We start from the raw sequence: 15,435 nt of genomic DNA, 5'->3' as shown, positions 1-15,435 counted from the left end.
AAAAACCAACAGCCAAAAGTGAAAGCCACAGACAAAATCTCTCGGCAACAGGAAAGCGACGAAGGGAAAGATGACACACCACATAAAGCCGGCACCGCGGCAGCACACAGACCACTGCCACCACCCAGCCCCACCAGGCTCCTGCCCACCACAACCAGAGTCCCACCATGGCTGTGCCTGCAAGCCCACAGCACCCACGGGGCTACAGCATCCTGCTGCTCACGCTCCTTATGAAAGCTCTCGCCGCCGCCGCCACCGCCTGCAACCACCTTCGCCTCCAGGATGCCACCTTCTCTCGCGACAGCCTCCAGCTCCTCCGGGACATGGCTCCCAGCCCACCCCAGCCCTGCCCACAGCACAGCGCGCCATGCTCCTTCAACGACACCATCCTGGACACCAGCAACGCCCGGCAAGCCGACAAAACCACCCACGACATCCTCCAGCACCTCTTCAAAATACTCAGCGGACCCAGCACTCCAGCCCACTGGGTCGACAGCCAACGCCAAAGCCTCCTCAACCAGATCCAGCGGTACACCCAGCACCTCGAGCACTGCTTGGCGGGCAGCGACACGCGCTCCCGCACACGATGGCCTCGCAACCTTCACCTCACCATCAACAAACACTTCAGCTGCCTACACACCTTCCTCCACGACAACGATTACAGCGCCTGCGCCTGGGACCACGTCCGCCTACGAGCTCGCACCTGGTTCCTGCGCATCCACGACCTCGTGGGCAACACGCGCACCTAGCCCCAAGCGCACCTCCCACCCTCTTCCTAGTTATCTATTTATTCAACTGTTTATACAAACGACTATTTATTCGTCTATTTATTCTTCTATTTATTCAGACAAAATAAAGCTCTCCTTTCCAAAACTGCCTGCGACTGCCTCCTTTCGCTCAATCACAGGAGCCCCTTTCGGGGGCAACCAACCCTGGGATTCTCACACACAGCTCTGAAAACTCTGGTACCCGCTTACTTCTTCTGTAAACCTTGCAGGTCCAGGGAGATCCACGAGTTCGCCACAAAAAGCAGACAAAGCAGGGACACCTGCGGCAGCAGGACCGGCCCGCTTTGACTAACAAAGCCAAAGCAAGAAGCTGATTATCACTTTCAGCACAGCAGCTTGACGGCCACAGCGGTACCACGGGGACGGGCAAAAGTAGCCCTACAGTTAACTCGAGCCTTGAGTACGGTGAGCAAGAACGCAAAGGCGGCGTATCACTGCAGTACTTGATTCTTCACGCAAATCCTGTCAAACATCACCCCACACAGAGAAACCCACAAGCTTCAGCTTCTAAGGGGAAGCAGAGCAGACAAAGGTAGGGAGAAGGAAGGAGACAGCAGAGCTAAGAGACGGGAAGCTACTGTCATCTTACTCCACCATGACGGGGCACCTTCTTGGCAACCACTCCGCCTCACCTCGGGGTGGAGAACGCTGGCACAGCATGGATTTGAGTACCGCTGTGTCTTAGTTTCACAGGGCTGGGACTAGAACTGTTTTCTTCAGAGCGCCTGATACGATGCGCTGTTTTGGTTCTAGGAGAAAAACAACGCTGCTAACACACCAACGCTTACTCTTGCTGCTAAGCGGTGCTGCACAGAGCCAAGGCCATTCTCAGCAAAAGGCCCAAGGAGCTGAGGGGGAGCAGAATTAGGACAGCTGACTCCAACTGGCCCAAAGGGGTATTCCCTACCATACGACATCAAGCGGAAGGAGTTTTGAGGAGGGTGGCAGATCAACTCGCTCGTCCTTCCGCTCCTCAACTGGTTGCAAAGCAGCTCTCCGCCCAACCAAAAAAGTCACGGCTGTCAGGCAAAGTCCCCGGTGACTGCAAAAAGGGAAACATCACTCCCCGTTTTTAAAAAGGCAGGCAGGAAGACGCGGGGAGATACTGGCCGGAGAGCCTCGCCTCTAGGCCTAGGAAGATCACCGAGCAGAAGTGCCAGGAAAACAGAGGGACCAGCAGGTGATCCCAGACTGCCCGCACGGCTTCAACAGGGGCACATCTATAGCGCTAGCGCCTGACTATCCCAGTGGCCTCCTGCGATGGAGCGACTGCATCGGTGCCCAAAGAGAAGGCAACCGACGCCATCGATAAGGAATTCCTGCAAGGTTTGCACCTCACCCACGTCACAAATTGGAGAGACGGGGGTTCAAAAGGTGCAGCTATTCGGTGGATGAGGAACTGGTTGCATGCTCGCGGCCCGAGGGCTGCGATCAAGGCTCTACGCCCAGGTGGAGGCCGGACACAAGTGGTGTCCCCCAAGGTGCGTCTTGGGGCCACTGCTCTTCAACATCTTTAACAGCAACACAGGTGATGGGATCCTGCACCCTCACCAAGTTTGCAGGCTTCGCGCATCAAGCTGAGCGCGGCAGCTGATACGGCAGAAGGAAGGGATGCCATCCAAAGGGACTTTGACCAATTCAAACCCACCTGGGCCCATGTAAACCCAAGGACGTTCAACAAAGTCAAGTGCAAGGTGCTGTACTTGGGCGGGGACAACGCCAAGATACGCAGACAGCATGGGAGAACAACTCCTTGAGCGCAGCCCTGCCAAGAAGGATGTAGGGGTCCTGGTAGACAAAAAACTTAACATCAGCTAGCAGTTTGCACCTGCAGCCCCCAAGGCCGACCGCGTACTGGTCTGCATCGAGAGGAGTGGCCAGCAGGGAGAGGGAGGCGACTGTCCCCCACCCCCGCTCTGCTCTGCCCTCGTGACACCCCAGCTGGAGTAATGCCTCCAGGTCTGGGGCCCCAGCTCAGGAAAGCTGGCGAGATTTTGGTGAGAGGCCAGCGCAGGGCCACAGGGACAATCAGAGGGCTGGAGCGCTTCTCCTGCTAAGACAAGCTGACGGAACTCTGCCTGTCCGGTCTGCAGAAGACAAAGCACCAGGGTGACCACGTTGCAGCCTGCCAGTACTTACAGGGATGTTATAAACAGGAGGAAAATCAACTTTTCACACGGGTAGATAGCGATAGGACACGGCTTTAAAATAAAAGAGTTTAAGATCAGGTGCCAGGAGGAGACGGACGTGAGGCACTGCCACACGATGCCCAGAGAGATTCTGGATATCCCCCAGTACCGCAGGTGTTCCAGGCCAGGCTGGATGCAGCACTGGAAAGCTTGCTCTACGGCTTGAGTCTTGCGGTTGGCAACTGCGCCCTCGGCAGTGAGTGGGAATGACACGACCTCCGAGGCCCCTTCCAACCCAAGCCATTCCGTGACACAAAGGGGGCCTATGGGACACCTGCAGTGGGAACCATAAACGTGGACTGCAATGGCAGGACAGGGGGCAACGGCTCGCAACTAAAAGAGAGGAGGTTCACACTAGACGTTAGCAAGAGACTTTGTCCTCTGAGGGGCGGTGGGGCACAGGAAAAGGTCACCCACAGAAACTGAGGACGCCCCAACACCGGAAGCCTCTAACGTCAGGCTGGAGGGGGCGTTGGGCAACCCGCTCTAGTGGAAGGCGGCGCTGCCCACGGAAAGGGGGTTGCTTGGAAGCGGACGGCACTCGAGGTCCCTTCCAAACCAAACCACCCTCTCATTCTATCATCTCCTCAAGTCTCCTCATCCTCAACAGGTGCTTAATAACTACATCAGGGGGCTCGCCTCCATAAGGCTTGTGGACTCCTCCTGGACACTCAGACAAACCTTTGGCCTCCGCAACGTAAGATCCTTGCCTTACAACTATCCGCCTGCTGGTCCATTTCCTCCTTCTCACCGGATGCCACAGGAAGCAAGGAAAAGAAGAGACGACGGAGGAAGGAGACGCGGCGCCCGAGGAGCACCACAGCCGCAGCACCCGCTCGGAAGCATCGCTTCCCTTTCTCATTCCTCCTCAAGCACAAGCCTTTTCTACATATTCTCAGCAGCCTCCAACGCAGGCGGCGCTGCCTACTCCGACCACTACAACAGCCAACCCAGAGTTCCTCACGCCGCCGGAAACTACCCAAGGTTCTTCCAACGCGCTTCACTTTGCAGTGCTTTCTAAGAAACAAGCACAGAAAGCAAGCCACGGGCAGCACACATCGCAAGTCGAAAGACCAAGACCCATTACGGCATTAAGGCGTTACGTAAGAAAAGCAGAGTTGAACAGGAAGAGGGATTTCACTGAAGGATGCACCAGAGCTCTCGCTGCAGGCCTAAGGGAAAGGATGAAAACAGATATCTGCAGAACAGCTGACCCAGAAGATTCCGCCCCACCACTTTCACATCCCCCTTCCAACCCTTGCAGCCAGCCACCCAAAACACACCGCCGGACCAGGATCTCCACCAACAGCCCCACGCACACCCAAGCCATTTGCTCCCAGACCACAAAAACCAACAGCCAAAAGTGAAAGCCACAGACAAAATCTCTCGGCAACAGGAAAGCGACGAAGGGAAAGATGACACACCACATAAAGCCGGCACCGCGGCAGCACACAGACCACTGCCACCACCCAGCCCCACCAGGCTCCTGCCCACCACAACCAGAGTCCCACCATGGCTGTGCCTGCAAGCCCACAGCACCCACGGGGCTACAGCATCCTGCTGCTCACGCTCCTTATGAAAGCTCTCGCCGCCGCCGCCACCGCCGCCACCGCCTGCAACCACCTTCGCCTCCAGGATGCCACCTTCTCTCGCGACAGCCTCCAGCTCCTCCGGGACATGGCTCCCAGCCCACCCCAGCCCTGCCCACAGCACAGCGCGCCATGCTCCTTCAATGACACCATCCTGGACACCAGCAACGCCCGGCAAGCCGACAAAACCACCCACGACATCCTCCAGCACCTCTTCAAAATACTCAGCGGACCCAGCACTCCAGCCCACTGGGTCGACAGCCAACGCCAAAGCCTCCTCAACCAGATCCAGCGGTACACCCAGCACCTCGAGCACTGCTTGGCAGGCAGCGACACGCGCTCCCGCACACGATGGCCTCGCAACCTTCACCTCACCATCAACAAACACTTCAGCTGCCTACACACCTTCCTCCACGACAACGATTACAGCGCCTGCGCCTGGGACCACGTCCGCCTACGAGCTCGCACCTGGTTCCTGCGCATCCACGACCTCGTGGGCAACACGCGCACCTAGCCCCAAGCGCACCTCCCACCCTCTTCCTAGTTATCTATTTATTCAACTATTTATGCAATTATTTCTCTATTTATTTATCTTAATATCAGATTAAAGTTCACTTCTGGTAAAAATAAATAATTAAAATAATGCTTTTAGCATCTTCTTTTGCTCAACCACAAGTACTTTTTAGGGGCAACCTACATAAGGCCATTCTACTAATAATCAGCAGCCAAAAGTGAAAACTACACACAAATACTCAGTTCAAGCCTCATCACACACTACCTATACCCCACGCCTTTACCACAACACCTGTTGTCTGACACAGCCATACACCAACAGCAGCTCCACTAACATGAGCATACCTCAACTCTCCCCTTTACTCACCATACAGAGACACTGCTAACAGCTGCCAAAAACCCTTTGGCCATGGCTACTCATCACCTTCTTATAACTGAATCTATTTGTTTGCATCATATTTTTCATCTCTTAAGTATTTATAGGACAGAAATTAAATACCTTTTTTAAAGACATTTGTCCGTAGTTTTGCTATCAGAATCAATAAAGCATCACAGGAGGGAATAAACCTCCCTATGCCGTGTACTCACCCACCCACCTACCCACCCACTCACCCACCCACCCACTCACCCACCTCCACAAAGGCCTCAGGAGATCCCTAGATTCTTGTCTGTGCACAGGCTCCTGCAAGGATGGACATTCTTCCATACGTTTCAGGCCAATCCACATCTCCTGTCTGCCATTAACTTGCTAAGAACATGCCAAGGCACTGAGTAGATCTGCCAAAGATCCTGCACATTCACTGAATACTCATCTCTGTCTTCTTACTTTGTTAACTGTTGTGCATATAAATTTGGACATTTTTCCTAAAATGTTTGGACATTCATTTTATTCAAGTCACATGTTCAACAGGCATAGCAATGAAATGGTCAGACAGGTGTGCCTCTTATACATTCCTAGCACAAGTCTTATTCTCCGCACCAACCCAAAACTTGCAGCCAGGGCAGCTTACTTTGTACTAGTGTCAGTGCTGCCCTGACTCAAAAGGAACCTCAGAGACTAGCTCCCACAGCTGTGACATACGTAGCTCCACTACTTATCAACCAAGCAACCCCAAAGAAGAGTCTCTTTCTGGACACACAAACTTGAGAACTAGCCAGCCTGAAGACTGAAGAAATCATTCAGGAGTTGCAGCAGCCTATCCTGCAACCACATTTATTCCCTGATGCTCAATTCATCTAACTCCTTTACCACTTTTCAAGAACTGAAGCTTGAAGTACCAGTTCCCATTTTCATCTCCTCTAACATTATCTTCTGCCTTTATAGATGAAAGTAAGCTACACCATCTTTCTGACACAAATGTCCATGGAAAAATAAGGATGAAGCAGGACATAAGCATGCTCCTCCCTATCAATAACAGCAGCCAGATGCCCAGACATGGGCTTGCAGAAGCATACATCTTTGCATTACAGTAGCACAAGGTGCCCACACTGATCACAACCTTTCAAAGCCCACAGCTCTTGCACCTCCTGCTCACCTGTTCTGTGCACACTCCTAAGCCCAGGCCAATTATTGTTTGCTCTCTTGTCTCACATTTTTTACCTGCAGTGTGCCACACCTTCCCAAATTTCCAAGACTTTTTGTTTACTGTCTTACATGAACTCAAGTCACCAGAAACATGTCACCAAAGTTCTCTTTTGTAAAGAGAGCATCTATTCTAGAATCATAAATCTACTTCTAGCACTTTCTGCAGCACAGCTTTCATTACTGGTAGGTTTTTTTAAAAAATTATTTCTATCCAAGCATGTTCTTGCTTGTGTCTGTTGCCTGTTTCTTTACTTCACATTCATCAAATCAATTTTTTTTTAAAATTAATTTATTTTACTTCCACAGGGTTGTCCTTGCTTTAATACTACAGCTCTTATTACCCTATTTCATTGCATGATCTTTCATTTAATACCTCCCACCTCACTCTCCATGACATATTTGCTCTATTTTCCTAGCTATCTGGTAACTTCTTTCCAGAACTGGTATCAGGCTGCCACGTCTTCATTTAACTAGGTCTTTCCCTTTATCTCAACATGGAGTCATTCACTCACTCTGCAACTTTTCTGAGTTTCAAAAAAGTTTTACTAGAAAATAAAAATGGTTTTCAGAAACCTTCATCACTGATCTCCAAATCATTGAATGTCAGTTACATCAGACCTCAATTTAAAATCTTCCACCGAACAACTTCCCAACAACAAAACAGCCAGTTTTCCACCACAGTTCTGTGCCAGCTATGAAGCTTCTTTTGCAGCTAAATATTAGTATTTTTTCCATGGCTTTTATTTTTCTCATTACAGGAAATATTCACCCTTTTTAACATTACCTGTTACCTTCGTTTTTGGCTTCATTTATCTTCTCTTCTGGCAATACATTTTTCTTCCAACATACCATTAATTATCAGTTATTATCCACATTTTTTTTCTTCCATCTCAACTCAGCTGTCAGACTGGGTTTTTTGAAACCATTTCTTTCTCAACTGCTTTCTGTCTTTCTTTTCTCTTAACCACAGCACTATCCTGTGTGCCTATCCTTCCTTTGATTTTCAGTATTTTTCTGGGACATCCTTGTACTCCAACTGGCTAACCTCCAGATTCCACATGGAAGACCTGGCACTTTCTTGAACTTTCTTGGCCAAAACATTCACTCAGTAACATCTTTCCTCTTCAGATCACTGCAGTGCACTGCTCATTTTTTACCTTTATGCATATAGTGCACTGCTTCATCCTTTTACTTTTCTGAGTTACATGCTACCATCTTCACTTCAGTTTTCAGGGTGACATGTAACAACTCCTCACCTTTTCACATTCTAGGCTAAGGATCCTTATGAGTCTACCTACCTGGAATATGAGTTTCACTCATATGTCCTTTTTATTCTGGATTCAGTTAAAACAAACTTTTTCATACCTTCCCGCTTGCTGCTCATGGGTTTGCTGCCATAGTGCATACTGCAAATATGCCAGATGCTAATAGCCTTCACAATCTTTAACACGCACACAATGTTTATCAACATGTATACTATGCCATTACAGATGTCTATTTGTTTACTATGCCACCCCTTGCTAGGAGAAGTTCATACTCAGATTTCAATTAGAACTGATAAGATTTTACACTGTTGCTTCAATACAGATAAAAGAATTCTAGTCAAAGCACAGACTATGATTCTGTATTCCATATGCAGATGGACAAATGGAACAATCGCTTTATATTAGTCTACAACGTCAGGTAAAATCATTCTGGATATTAAAAAAATATAACATGAAACACACGGATAAGCTCTTAATCAACATTATATTAAGTAACTTGTATTGTAGAGTACTCTGTACTCTGTGTTGTACAGACGATCAACACTCAAGATCACTTGTTTATAATGAAACAAACTCAAGCTATTTACTTACCATTGGCAGCCTGGATTGAAGCATCTGGAGATCATCATAACCATAAATCTGCTTGAAGACAGATAAAAATACAACATCATTGTAACACTTTTTTTCTGACATTGATGAATTCAGGGCTTTAAACAGTTTGATCTAGATTCAGCCTCAGTTAAAGGTGTAGGGCTATATGTTGCATTGTGCAATGACAGAGCACTGTAGAACTTCCATGCAAATAGAGTAAAGTGGAGACTGAAATGTTTTGTGACTCTAATGTAGCTCAGCTAGGTCTGTACAAACAATTCTGAAGTTTCCTATTAATATCAGTGAACACCAATAAATATATTTCATATTTCTTCAACATTTTCATAATTCAAAATGCCTTGACATAGACAGCAGCAGGTCTGGAGGGCCCACTTGCATCAAGGTTTAAGGACAAGTACAATTAAATTGCTTACTGGGTAGGCAGGTAGAAGTCCTCCAGGTCCCACAATATACTGGTTATGTAACAAGGGTGGTACACCCTGGGGCAGGTTGGGGGGAGCTTTGCCTGTAGAACCAAAATACAGACACTTAAAGAAGACCTTCAGAAAAGAAAAGGCTTCACCACTGAAAACAAGATAGCTCGCAAGCCCTGGAGCTGCACTAGCGTAGCTTTTAAAGAGCAGAACAACACAAGAATTTAATGTCACTTTATGAAATCGCCTCACATCCACACATCAAGGAAGGAAAAGCACAACTACTTTAGACTTAAAACAGTCCCATCAGAGAACAGTCCAGTTTTGTCGTTCAGCTAGGCAGAACTACAGGACAGAAGTTCCCACAATCCTTAAGGTCTCTCCTGAAGATAAGAATTTAGGCAATGTTCTTGATCTGAACATAAATTCTTTCATTTTCTGCTGTCAGTATGTTCCCCTTTTGCTGCCAGCAATGGACTGGTAAGCATTAAATGCTGCCAGTGTACTTTTTGTGAGGGACTTGTAACAGCTGAGAAAAGCAAAGAGAAGACTGAGACAGTTTCAGTTGCCTCCATGAAGCAGAGGGTAAAAGAAGGCACTTTAGTCAGTCAGATGCTCCATTTACAGTGAGAATGGGAAATGAGAAATTCTCATGTATAATTTTAATACTTAAAATTGTTCACTTCCCTCCACAGAGTTTTCCTTTAGCAAGTTAAGTTGATCACAGAAGCACCAGAGACATTGAGTATTGCTTCTACTTAAGTACAGGAAGCCTCCCCAGCTTCTCTGTCAATAGACCCTTTTTTCAATATGGCTATTGCTGTAGAAAAACCCAGACATCCATGAGATACTTCTTTCTTCCATATATGCGGCAGTAGGGTTTTGACATATGATAATCAATCCACTACAAGTATTTTTATACTGTCTAATGAATTCAAGTCACAGAGAATTCTGAAATTAAAGCTAATGTGAACTCACAGTCAAGAGCTAATTACAACCTGGAATACAAACCAGGTAAATCTCCTAGTTCGAAACTGCAAGTTGGAATTGCTCATGTCTTTTTATAAAGCTCTCTGAGGATAGAATGTGCTATATAAATGCCACATCACACCCTAGGAAATTTGAAAAACACAAAAGCAAGCAACTTTATTTTATAAGTCAGCAAATAAAGCATGCTGAAAATGCTAGTCAAAGAGTGTGGATTTCTTAGCATAGTAGTTATTGCTGGTGAGATGCTTGACTGACAGCCCTGCAGAATGAAGTCTTCTGTCTATCCATGTGATCTGTTAATACTGCGAACCTGAAGACACTAAAGGAGCTGCCCGTGTGGTAGCAGCTGGTATAGACACACTGGTAACGCTCAGGCCAAGGCTGTTTGTAGTGTTCATACTGCTTGCCATGCTGACAACCGATGATGTGGTGCTAGTGGCTGAGGTTGAAGCAGCTGAAAAGGTTGTTGAGGGCTGGAGCGAAGTTGTGTTCTCAACACTAGTGTGCTAGAAAGAAGACAAAAAGGATGAGGATCACAGAGCAAATAAACCACAGTGAAAGATGTTGAGGGAAAAAAAACAACCATCTTTTAAGTAACATTAGCACATGCAAGAGAATGTTTAATAGTAAATGCATTAACTGCATAGCAAGCAAGCAACTAAGTTGCAAGCCTGTGATTTTTAAATATTCATAGAAATTTACTCTGTGAAAGTTAAATTCAAACAGCTATAAAATCAGAAAATCCTATGACAGAATTTTAAATGTCTGTCTATTGCTTTATTTTTTGCCCTTGAGCTGCTTAATCATTTAAGCTAGTTCTTCTATTAAATAAGCTCTTATATTCTTTTAAAAGATGGCATTTGTTTTCAGAATTCAGTACAAGGCTCTTGGGATTTCCACAAAGCATTTGTGCAATTGGAAAGATTAAAATTGCAACAACCTACAACAGACTCAATGCAGTAAACAAGCAGATTAGGTACATTACAGGAACACCTGACTGTAAGGGAGTTCATGGCTTGAACCCAGCATAATACAGTGCCTTAACTTTTAAATCTGGCCACACTTGCAAAATACAGCATCATCACCACCACACAGAAGCTGTAAGCACTCATGCACATGTCCTTCCTTCCTGTTGTGCGAATTTTCAAGTTATGCATTCACTCAGGATGAAGAACACAAACTAAAACAGGCATAAAGAAAAAACACACCTTAACTGGAATAGTACAGAAGTGCTCCATCACAGAGCATGGCAGTCTGACTTATGTTCGTGCAACCTCCTTCACAGCACTGTGTTCAATAACATTTGCCTTTTCTCAAAAGTATTAAATACTCACATGACAACAATGCCATGTGATAAACTCGAACACCATTTGTCACGAGGCATTGTCATGATATATATACCACTCCATCACCTGCATTTTTCCAGTTAAATTTTTTGGTGGAGATTGCTAGTACTCCACCTTTCAGAGCAGTTTCAGACACTTTTAAAGGTTATTTTTAATAAACTTATTGCACAAGTTCTCTCATTATTCCATTTCCCCTTCCTAGCAAAAAAAAACATTTTCTACAGCTGTGCAATTGGAAAGCTTCTAACAGTTATTCTCAATGAAGTACAAATCACAAGTAGTAATGACAACCTTTTCACCCCTAGAGGACTAGTAGTCCTCCTATCCTGAGACAAACCTCAGTTCTGGGCATACTGGGACACAGCAAACTTTTTCTGATAATTAAGAACCTCTGGAAGTGACTATATGCTAAATATCTATTAAATACTAACAGGACTTACTGCATGTGACGTGCCTGAAGATAACACTGAGGCAGGGGAGAGGCTGCTTTGATGATTGGAAAGTGAGCTAGAAAGAAATTGCAAAGAATTAGTATAATGAATTTTTCTTAGAACAACTTACATATGTACCTACTGCGTATACAGGGACATTTATGCACACATCCCTACAAGCAACTTCTTCTTTAGCCAATATCAAACTACCTAATGCTTAAAAGAAGATTGTACAATGATTCAGAATAAATTACACACACTGACTAAATAGCAAATGCTTACATCAGTTCTTCGGGGCAATGGACCACAATAACCTTGGCAGTTTCACAGACTAGTTTTGCTTCAAGAATTTTAAACTGTTCTCTACTGCAGAAAATAGGATGACACCATTTCAGGCAGCAAGAAATGGTTTAGTCCAGCATACAGTTTTAAACTATTTCCTTGCTCACCTTCCCTTTCTTGTAAGAATCCCCAGTCCATCACCTGACCTACAGCAGAGACTCAGACAAGTTGCAGCACAACCAAGACAGACATATTTGGAATTCAGGCAACATCCTTTCATGGCATTCAGTGTTTTCCCAACTGTTAACAACCCTCCAACTAAAATTTCTACTAACATACACAGCTTTTCAACAAGTGCAGGGATATGGGTTGTTTGGTTTTTTTTTTCCTTCTAATTTTGGTGAAGTAATTCTAGTTGGCTGACACATACCATTTTATTCAATATCCATTAAAAGCAAAAAAAAAAACAAAACACCAACAGTAGTGCAAAAGAGAATCCACCACACCCCTTTTGGCCTACATATGTAAAGCTGTGTTATCCCAAGAAATTAGTTTTATTACAACAACAAATAAAGTACAAATGAGAGCAATAGAACCATGAAGGATCAGTATAGCTCCAGGATGTCACCTGCCTGAGAAAATAGCTCAAGTAACAGGGACAAAAAAAAAATCAGAGACTGTAAATGAGCAGTGCTGCATAGACTCCAAGGAACACCAATGTCATATTTCAAATGTCTTAAGGAAATGACTTATTGTGTGGTGTTCTGTTGTAATTTTTCTGTCTCTACAGAATCATTTTAATTTAGAAAATTAATGAACTCTTAAAGGGATCATTTCACACATAAATTCAAGCATAAAGCAGACACTGTGGACAAAGTAGGAAAAGCAAAGTGGAAGAATCAATTCCACTAATTTAGATTGTGATAAATTGTGATACTGAAGCAAGATCCCACTGAAACAAAGAAGTGCCAAAAAGCCATGAAAATTTGATGGCAGCACTGTTCCATCATTAACAGACAGCCCATATTGCCTATCTGCAAGCAAAAAAATCCTTGTTTCTTCTGAATCTGTCTCTAAATTATAATTCATGACAGAAAAGGGGACCTCATGGTCTGACAGCTCCTATATGCAATCACCCTTATATACACCCCTTCCCCACAACTTCACCTCCCTTCACAGTTTACCACAACTTCCACTGTACCTGCTTAGCTGGGAGAGGGAGCTGCTGGCCAAGTCATTGGGCTGAGGCAAACTGGGCAACGTTGCCACATGCTGAGATGCTGAAGGCAGAAGCGAAGTGGTCGTGGATACCACGCTAGGCAGCGAACCAGCAGAAGGTAGCGAGGGAGAAGGCTCTGTCTTAGACACTGAAACTGATGAAGTAGCTGCAATGAGTTGAAAAGAGACATTCAAACACAAATTCCAACATATCTGACTCTCAAGATGAGTTCAGAAACACAATATGTAAGTATTTTACCTTTGTTTTACAGAAATCTGACTGATAGGAGCCAGGGTCAGTATTAAATGATCTGGCTACTACTATGGAATGAAGGAATGACAATACAGTGATCAGTTTCTCTCTTTAAGCTCCTCACTTAGAATACATTTCTGATTTTCTGGTTTCTGGTACACATGTTGTAAACCACAGTCCTCAGTTATCTCCCACTATCTGTACGCTTGCTTTTGCTCAGAAGTTCATCCGCATTTCAAAATTCTTAGCATTAAAGTTCAATCCTTTCCATAAAGAGAAGTGGCTTGCACTCTTCAAGGTACTACAAAAATCTACTCTTATCTACAGCTCCAGTTCTTCACTTCAACCTAAAGAGCACTTTTGATGTTTGGGATTTTGATTGCTGGAGCATAAAGGCACAAATAACTAATCTGGTGTACTGATTCAAATGTGTGTTGTAGTAGAATAAAAGAAGCTATAATAAAACGTCAAAGCTGACCAAAGCATTACGCACAAACAGTTGCAAATATTGTCTCACTTTATTTAATCTAGATGACAGGTGGTTAGCATTTCTACCTATACATAGTAGAGCCTGTTTACCACAAATGTGTATTTACCATTCCTGTCATAATTCCGAGCATTTTCTCTTGTCCTCTGAAGAAGGATAATGCACAGAATTAGCCAGCCACGCACCAAAAAAAATCTCAGAAACAGTTGTGACCCATTGTGTACGAGCCCTGCCACGACCATACCCTCACACACCACCAGAGGCCACTACCGAGTGGATCGCTGCTATTTCACAATGCTTTTGAAGTCACACAACCTAAAGTCCGAAAATACTTGTAAGTATTATTGTTGATACTGGCTTTCCCCCGAATGACCCAACTTAGTCTGCGGACCAGGTGCTGGGTAAACAGAAAGCAAGAGGTCTTGATCTTGGCAATAAGCACAATGATAGCTGACAAGAAGGAAATTTGTGTGACAAAAAAAAAAAAAAAAAGCACAGCTAAGGATACAACTGCATTTACCTGACACCTCCTGACAACATTTATATAAAAAGCAGTAAACACTACTTAAAACTCTAATACATATGTGCCAGGATTCACTTCTTGAAATCAAAGTAGATCTCTCCAGTATGAGGGAGAGTATCACCATCTTTATTAAGACCTTTTAAATTATGTCTGAACATGATATACAAGGAAACTGCAAGACAAACAGGACTGTCAGAATTATAATACTAAGATATTTAGTTTTGAGTTGCTAAGAGCTTAAAAAGAATGAGACCTGGAAATTAAAGAGCAAGAGCAGGTAAAACAAGGGATGAACAGCTAACAAAATTAGAAGCAAATACAGAAAACAAAAGGCCACTGCCTTAAGTGTTAACAAAAGGCAAAACAGTCTGGACACATGAAACAGATACGTGGGAGAAAACTGATCCCAGTTTATGGGCCTGAAATAGAGAAAAATAGAAGTTTCGTTGAAAGGGAGCTGACACAGAAAAAGTTCAATTTAATGGCTACGGAATAACTACAAAAATACTAGAATTTCTCTGATCACTGCTTTCCAAAAAAACAAACCCTGCAGTGAATTTCAAAAATCAGTTGTTAATTCTGTACATGACAAAGTTTTCTATGTTCAAAGTTGTCCTACGTATTACAGTCTTTCACAAGGCAAATCTTTGGACATGTATTCTCACTTCTGTTCACTTACATTCAACCTGACACCAATGAAATACTAATAAAATTTGTTGACCCAAATACTCAAGTTCTTTCCATGTTGTAATATAGAAAAGCTGGACTATCCAAGAAGTTTAAGGGGAAGAGAGACTAAGGAATGAAATGCTGGAATTCTAGAATATATTAATTTAAGCTGCTGCCCTTGAAAATTTTCATAAAGCAGCATACAAAGGCCAGAAGAACAACAACTCCATTTTGATTATTTTAATCCCAGTAAGAAAGCTTTAGGGGGTGTGTGTTCACATA

The 15,435-nt window shown here is 44.7% G+C and overlaps 3 protein-coding genes across 3 annotated transcripts in view; 2 read left to right on the top strand and 1 right to left on the bottom strand.

Annotated features, from left to right (window-relative positions):
* The first annotated feature begins 167 nt into the window (after positions 1 to 167).
* On the top strand, positions 168 to 749 carry LOC122167034 (interferon). Its single transcript, XM_042831245.1, has one exon. It carries the CDS (start codon positions 168 to 170, stop codon positions 747 to 749), a length of 582 nt encoding a protein of 193 aa, XP_042687179.1.
* A 3,740-nt stretch (positions 750 to 4,489) lies between these two features.
* Positions 4,490 to 5,080, top strand: LOC122167033 (interferon-like). The gene has a single exon (XM_042831244.1). The coding sequence runs from the start codon at positions 4,490 to 4,492 to the stop codon at positions 5,078 to 5,080; it is 591 nt and encodes a 196-aa protein (XP_042687178.1).
* A 2,896-nt stretch (positions 5,081 to 7,976) lies between these two features.
* Positions 7,977 to 15,435, bottom strand: part of UBAP2 (ubiquitin associated protein 2) — a 70,929-nt gene continuing 63,470 nt past the window's right edge. The window contains exons 17-22 of the mRNA XM_042831129.1: positions 13,205 to 13,388; positions 11,731 to 11,797; positions 10,255 to 10,450; positions 8,955 to 9,046; positions 8,521 to 8,568; positions 7,977 to 8,105 (exon numbers count right to left, since the gene is read on the bottom strand). Of these exons, the coding sequence (XP_042687063.1) occupies positions 7,977 to 8,105; positions 8,521 to 8,568; positions 8,955 to 9,046; positions 10,255 to 10,450; positions 11,731 to 11,797; positions 13,205 to 13,388 (716 nt within the window). The remainder of the gene's footprint in view (positions 8,106 to 8,520; positions 8,569 to 8,954; positions 9,047 to 10,254; positions 10,451 to 11,730; positions 11,798 to 13,204; positions 13,389 to 15,435) is intronic.

Source organism: Centrocercus urophasianus, unplaced genomic scaffold (genome assembly GCF_019232065.1).
Source record: "Centrocercus urophasianus isolate 14NV4802_14NV808 unplaced genomic scaffold, USGS_Curo_1.0 seq_35, whole genome shotgun sequence".
In the NCBI taxonomy this organism is placed as follows: domain Eukaryota; kingdom Metazoa; phylum Chordata; class Aves; order Galliformes; family Phasianidae; genus Centrocercus; species Centrocercus urophasianus.
This window is presented reverse-complemented; position numbering and strand designations above follow the sequence as displayed.

Coding starts and splice junctions, on each gene's coding strand:
- LOC122167034 (XM_042831245.1), top strand. CDS start 168: ATGGCTGTGCCTGCAAGCCCACAGCACCCACGGGGCTACAGCATCCTG.
- LOC122167033 (XM_042831244.1), top strand. CDS start 4,490: ATGGCTGTGCCTGCAAGCCCACAGCACCCACGGGGCTACAGCATCCTG.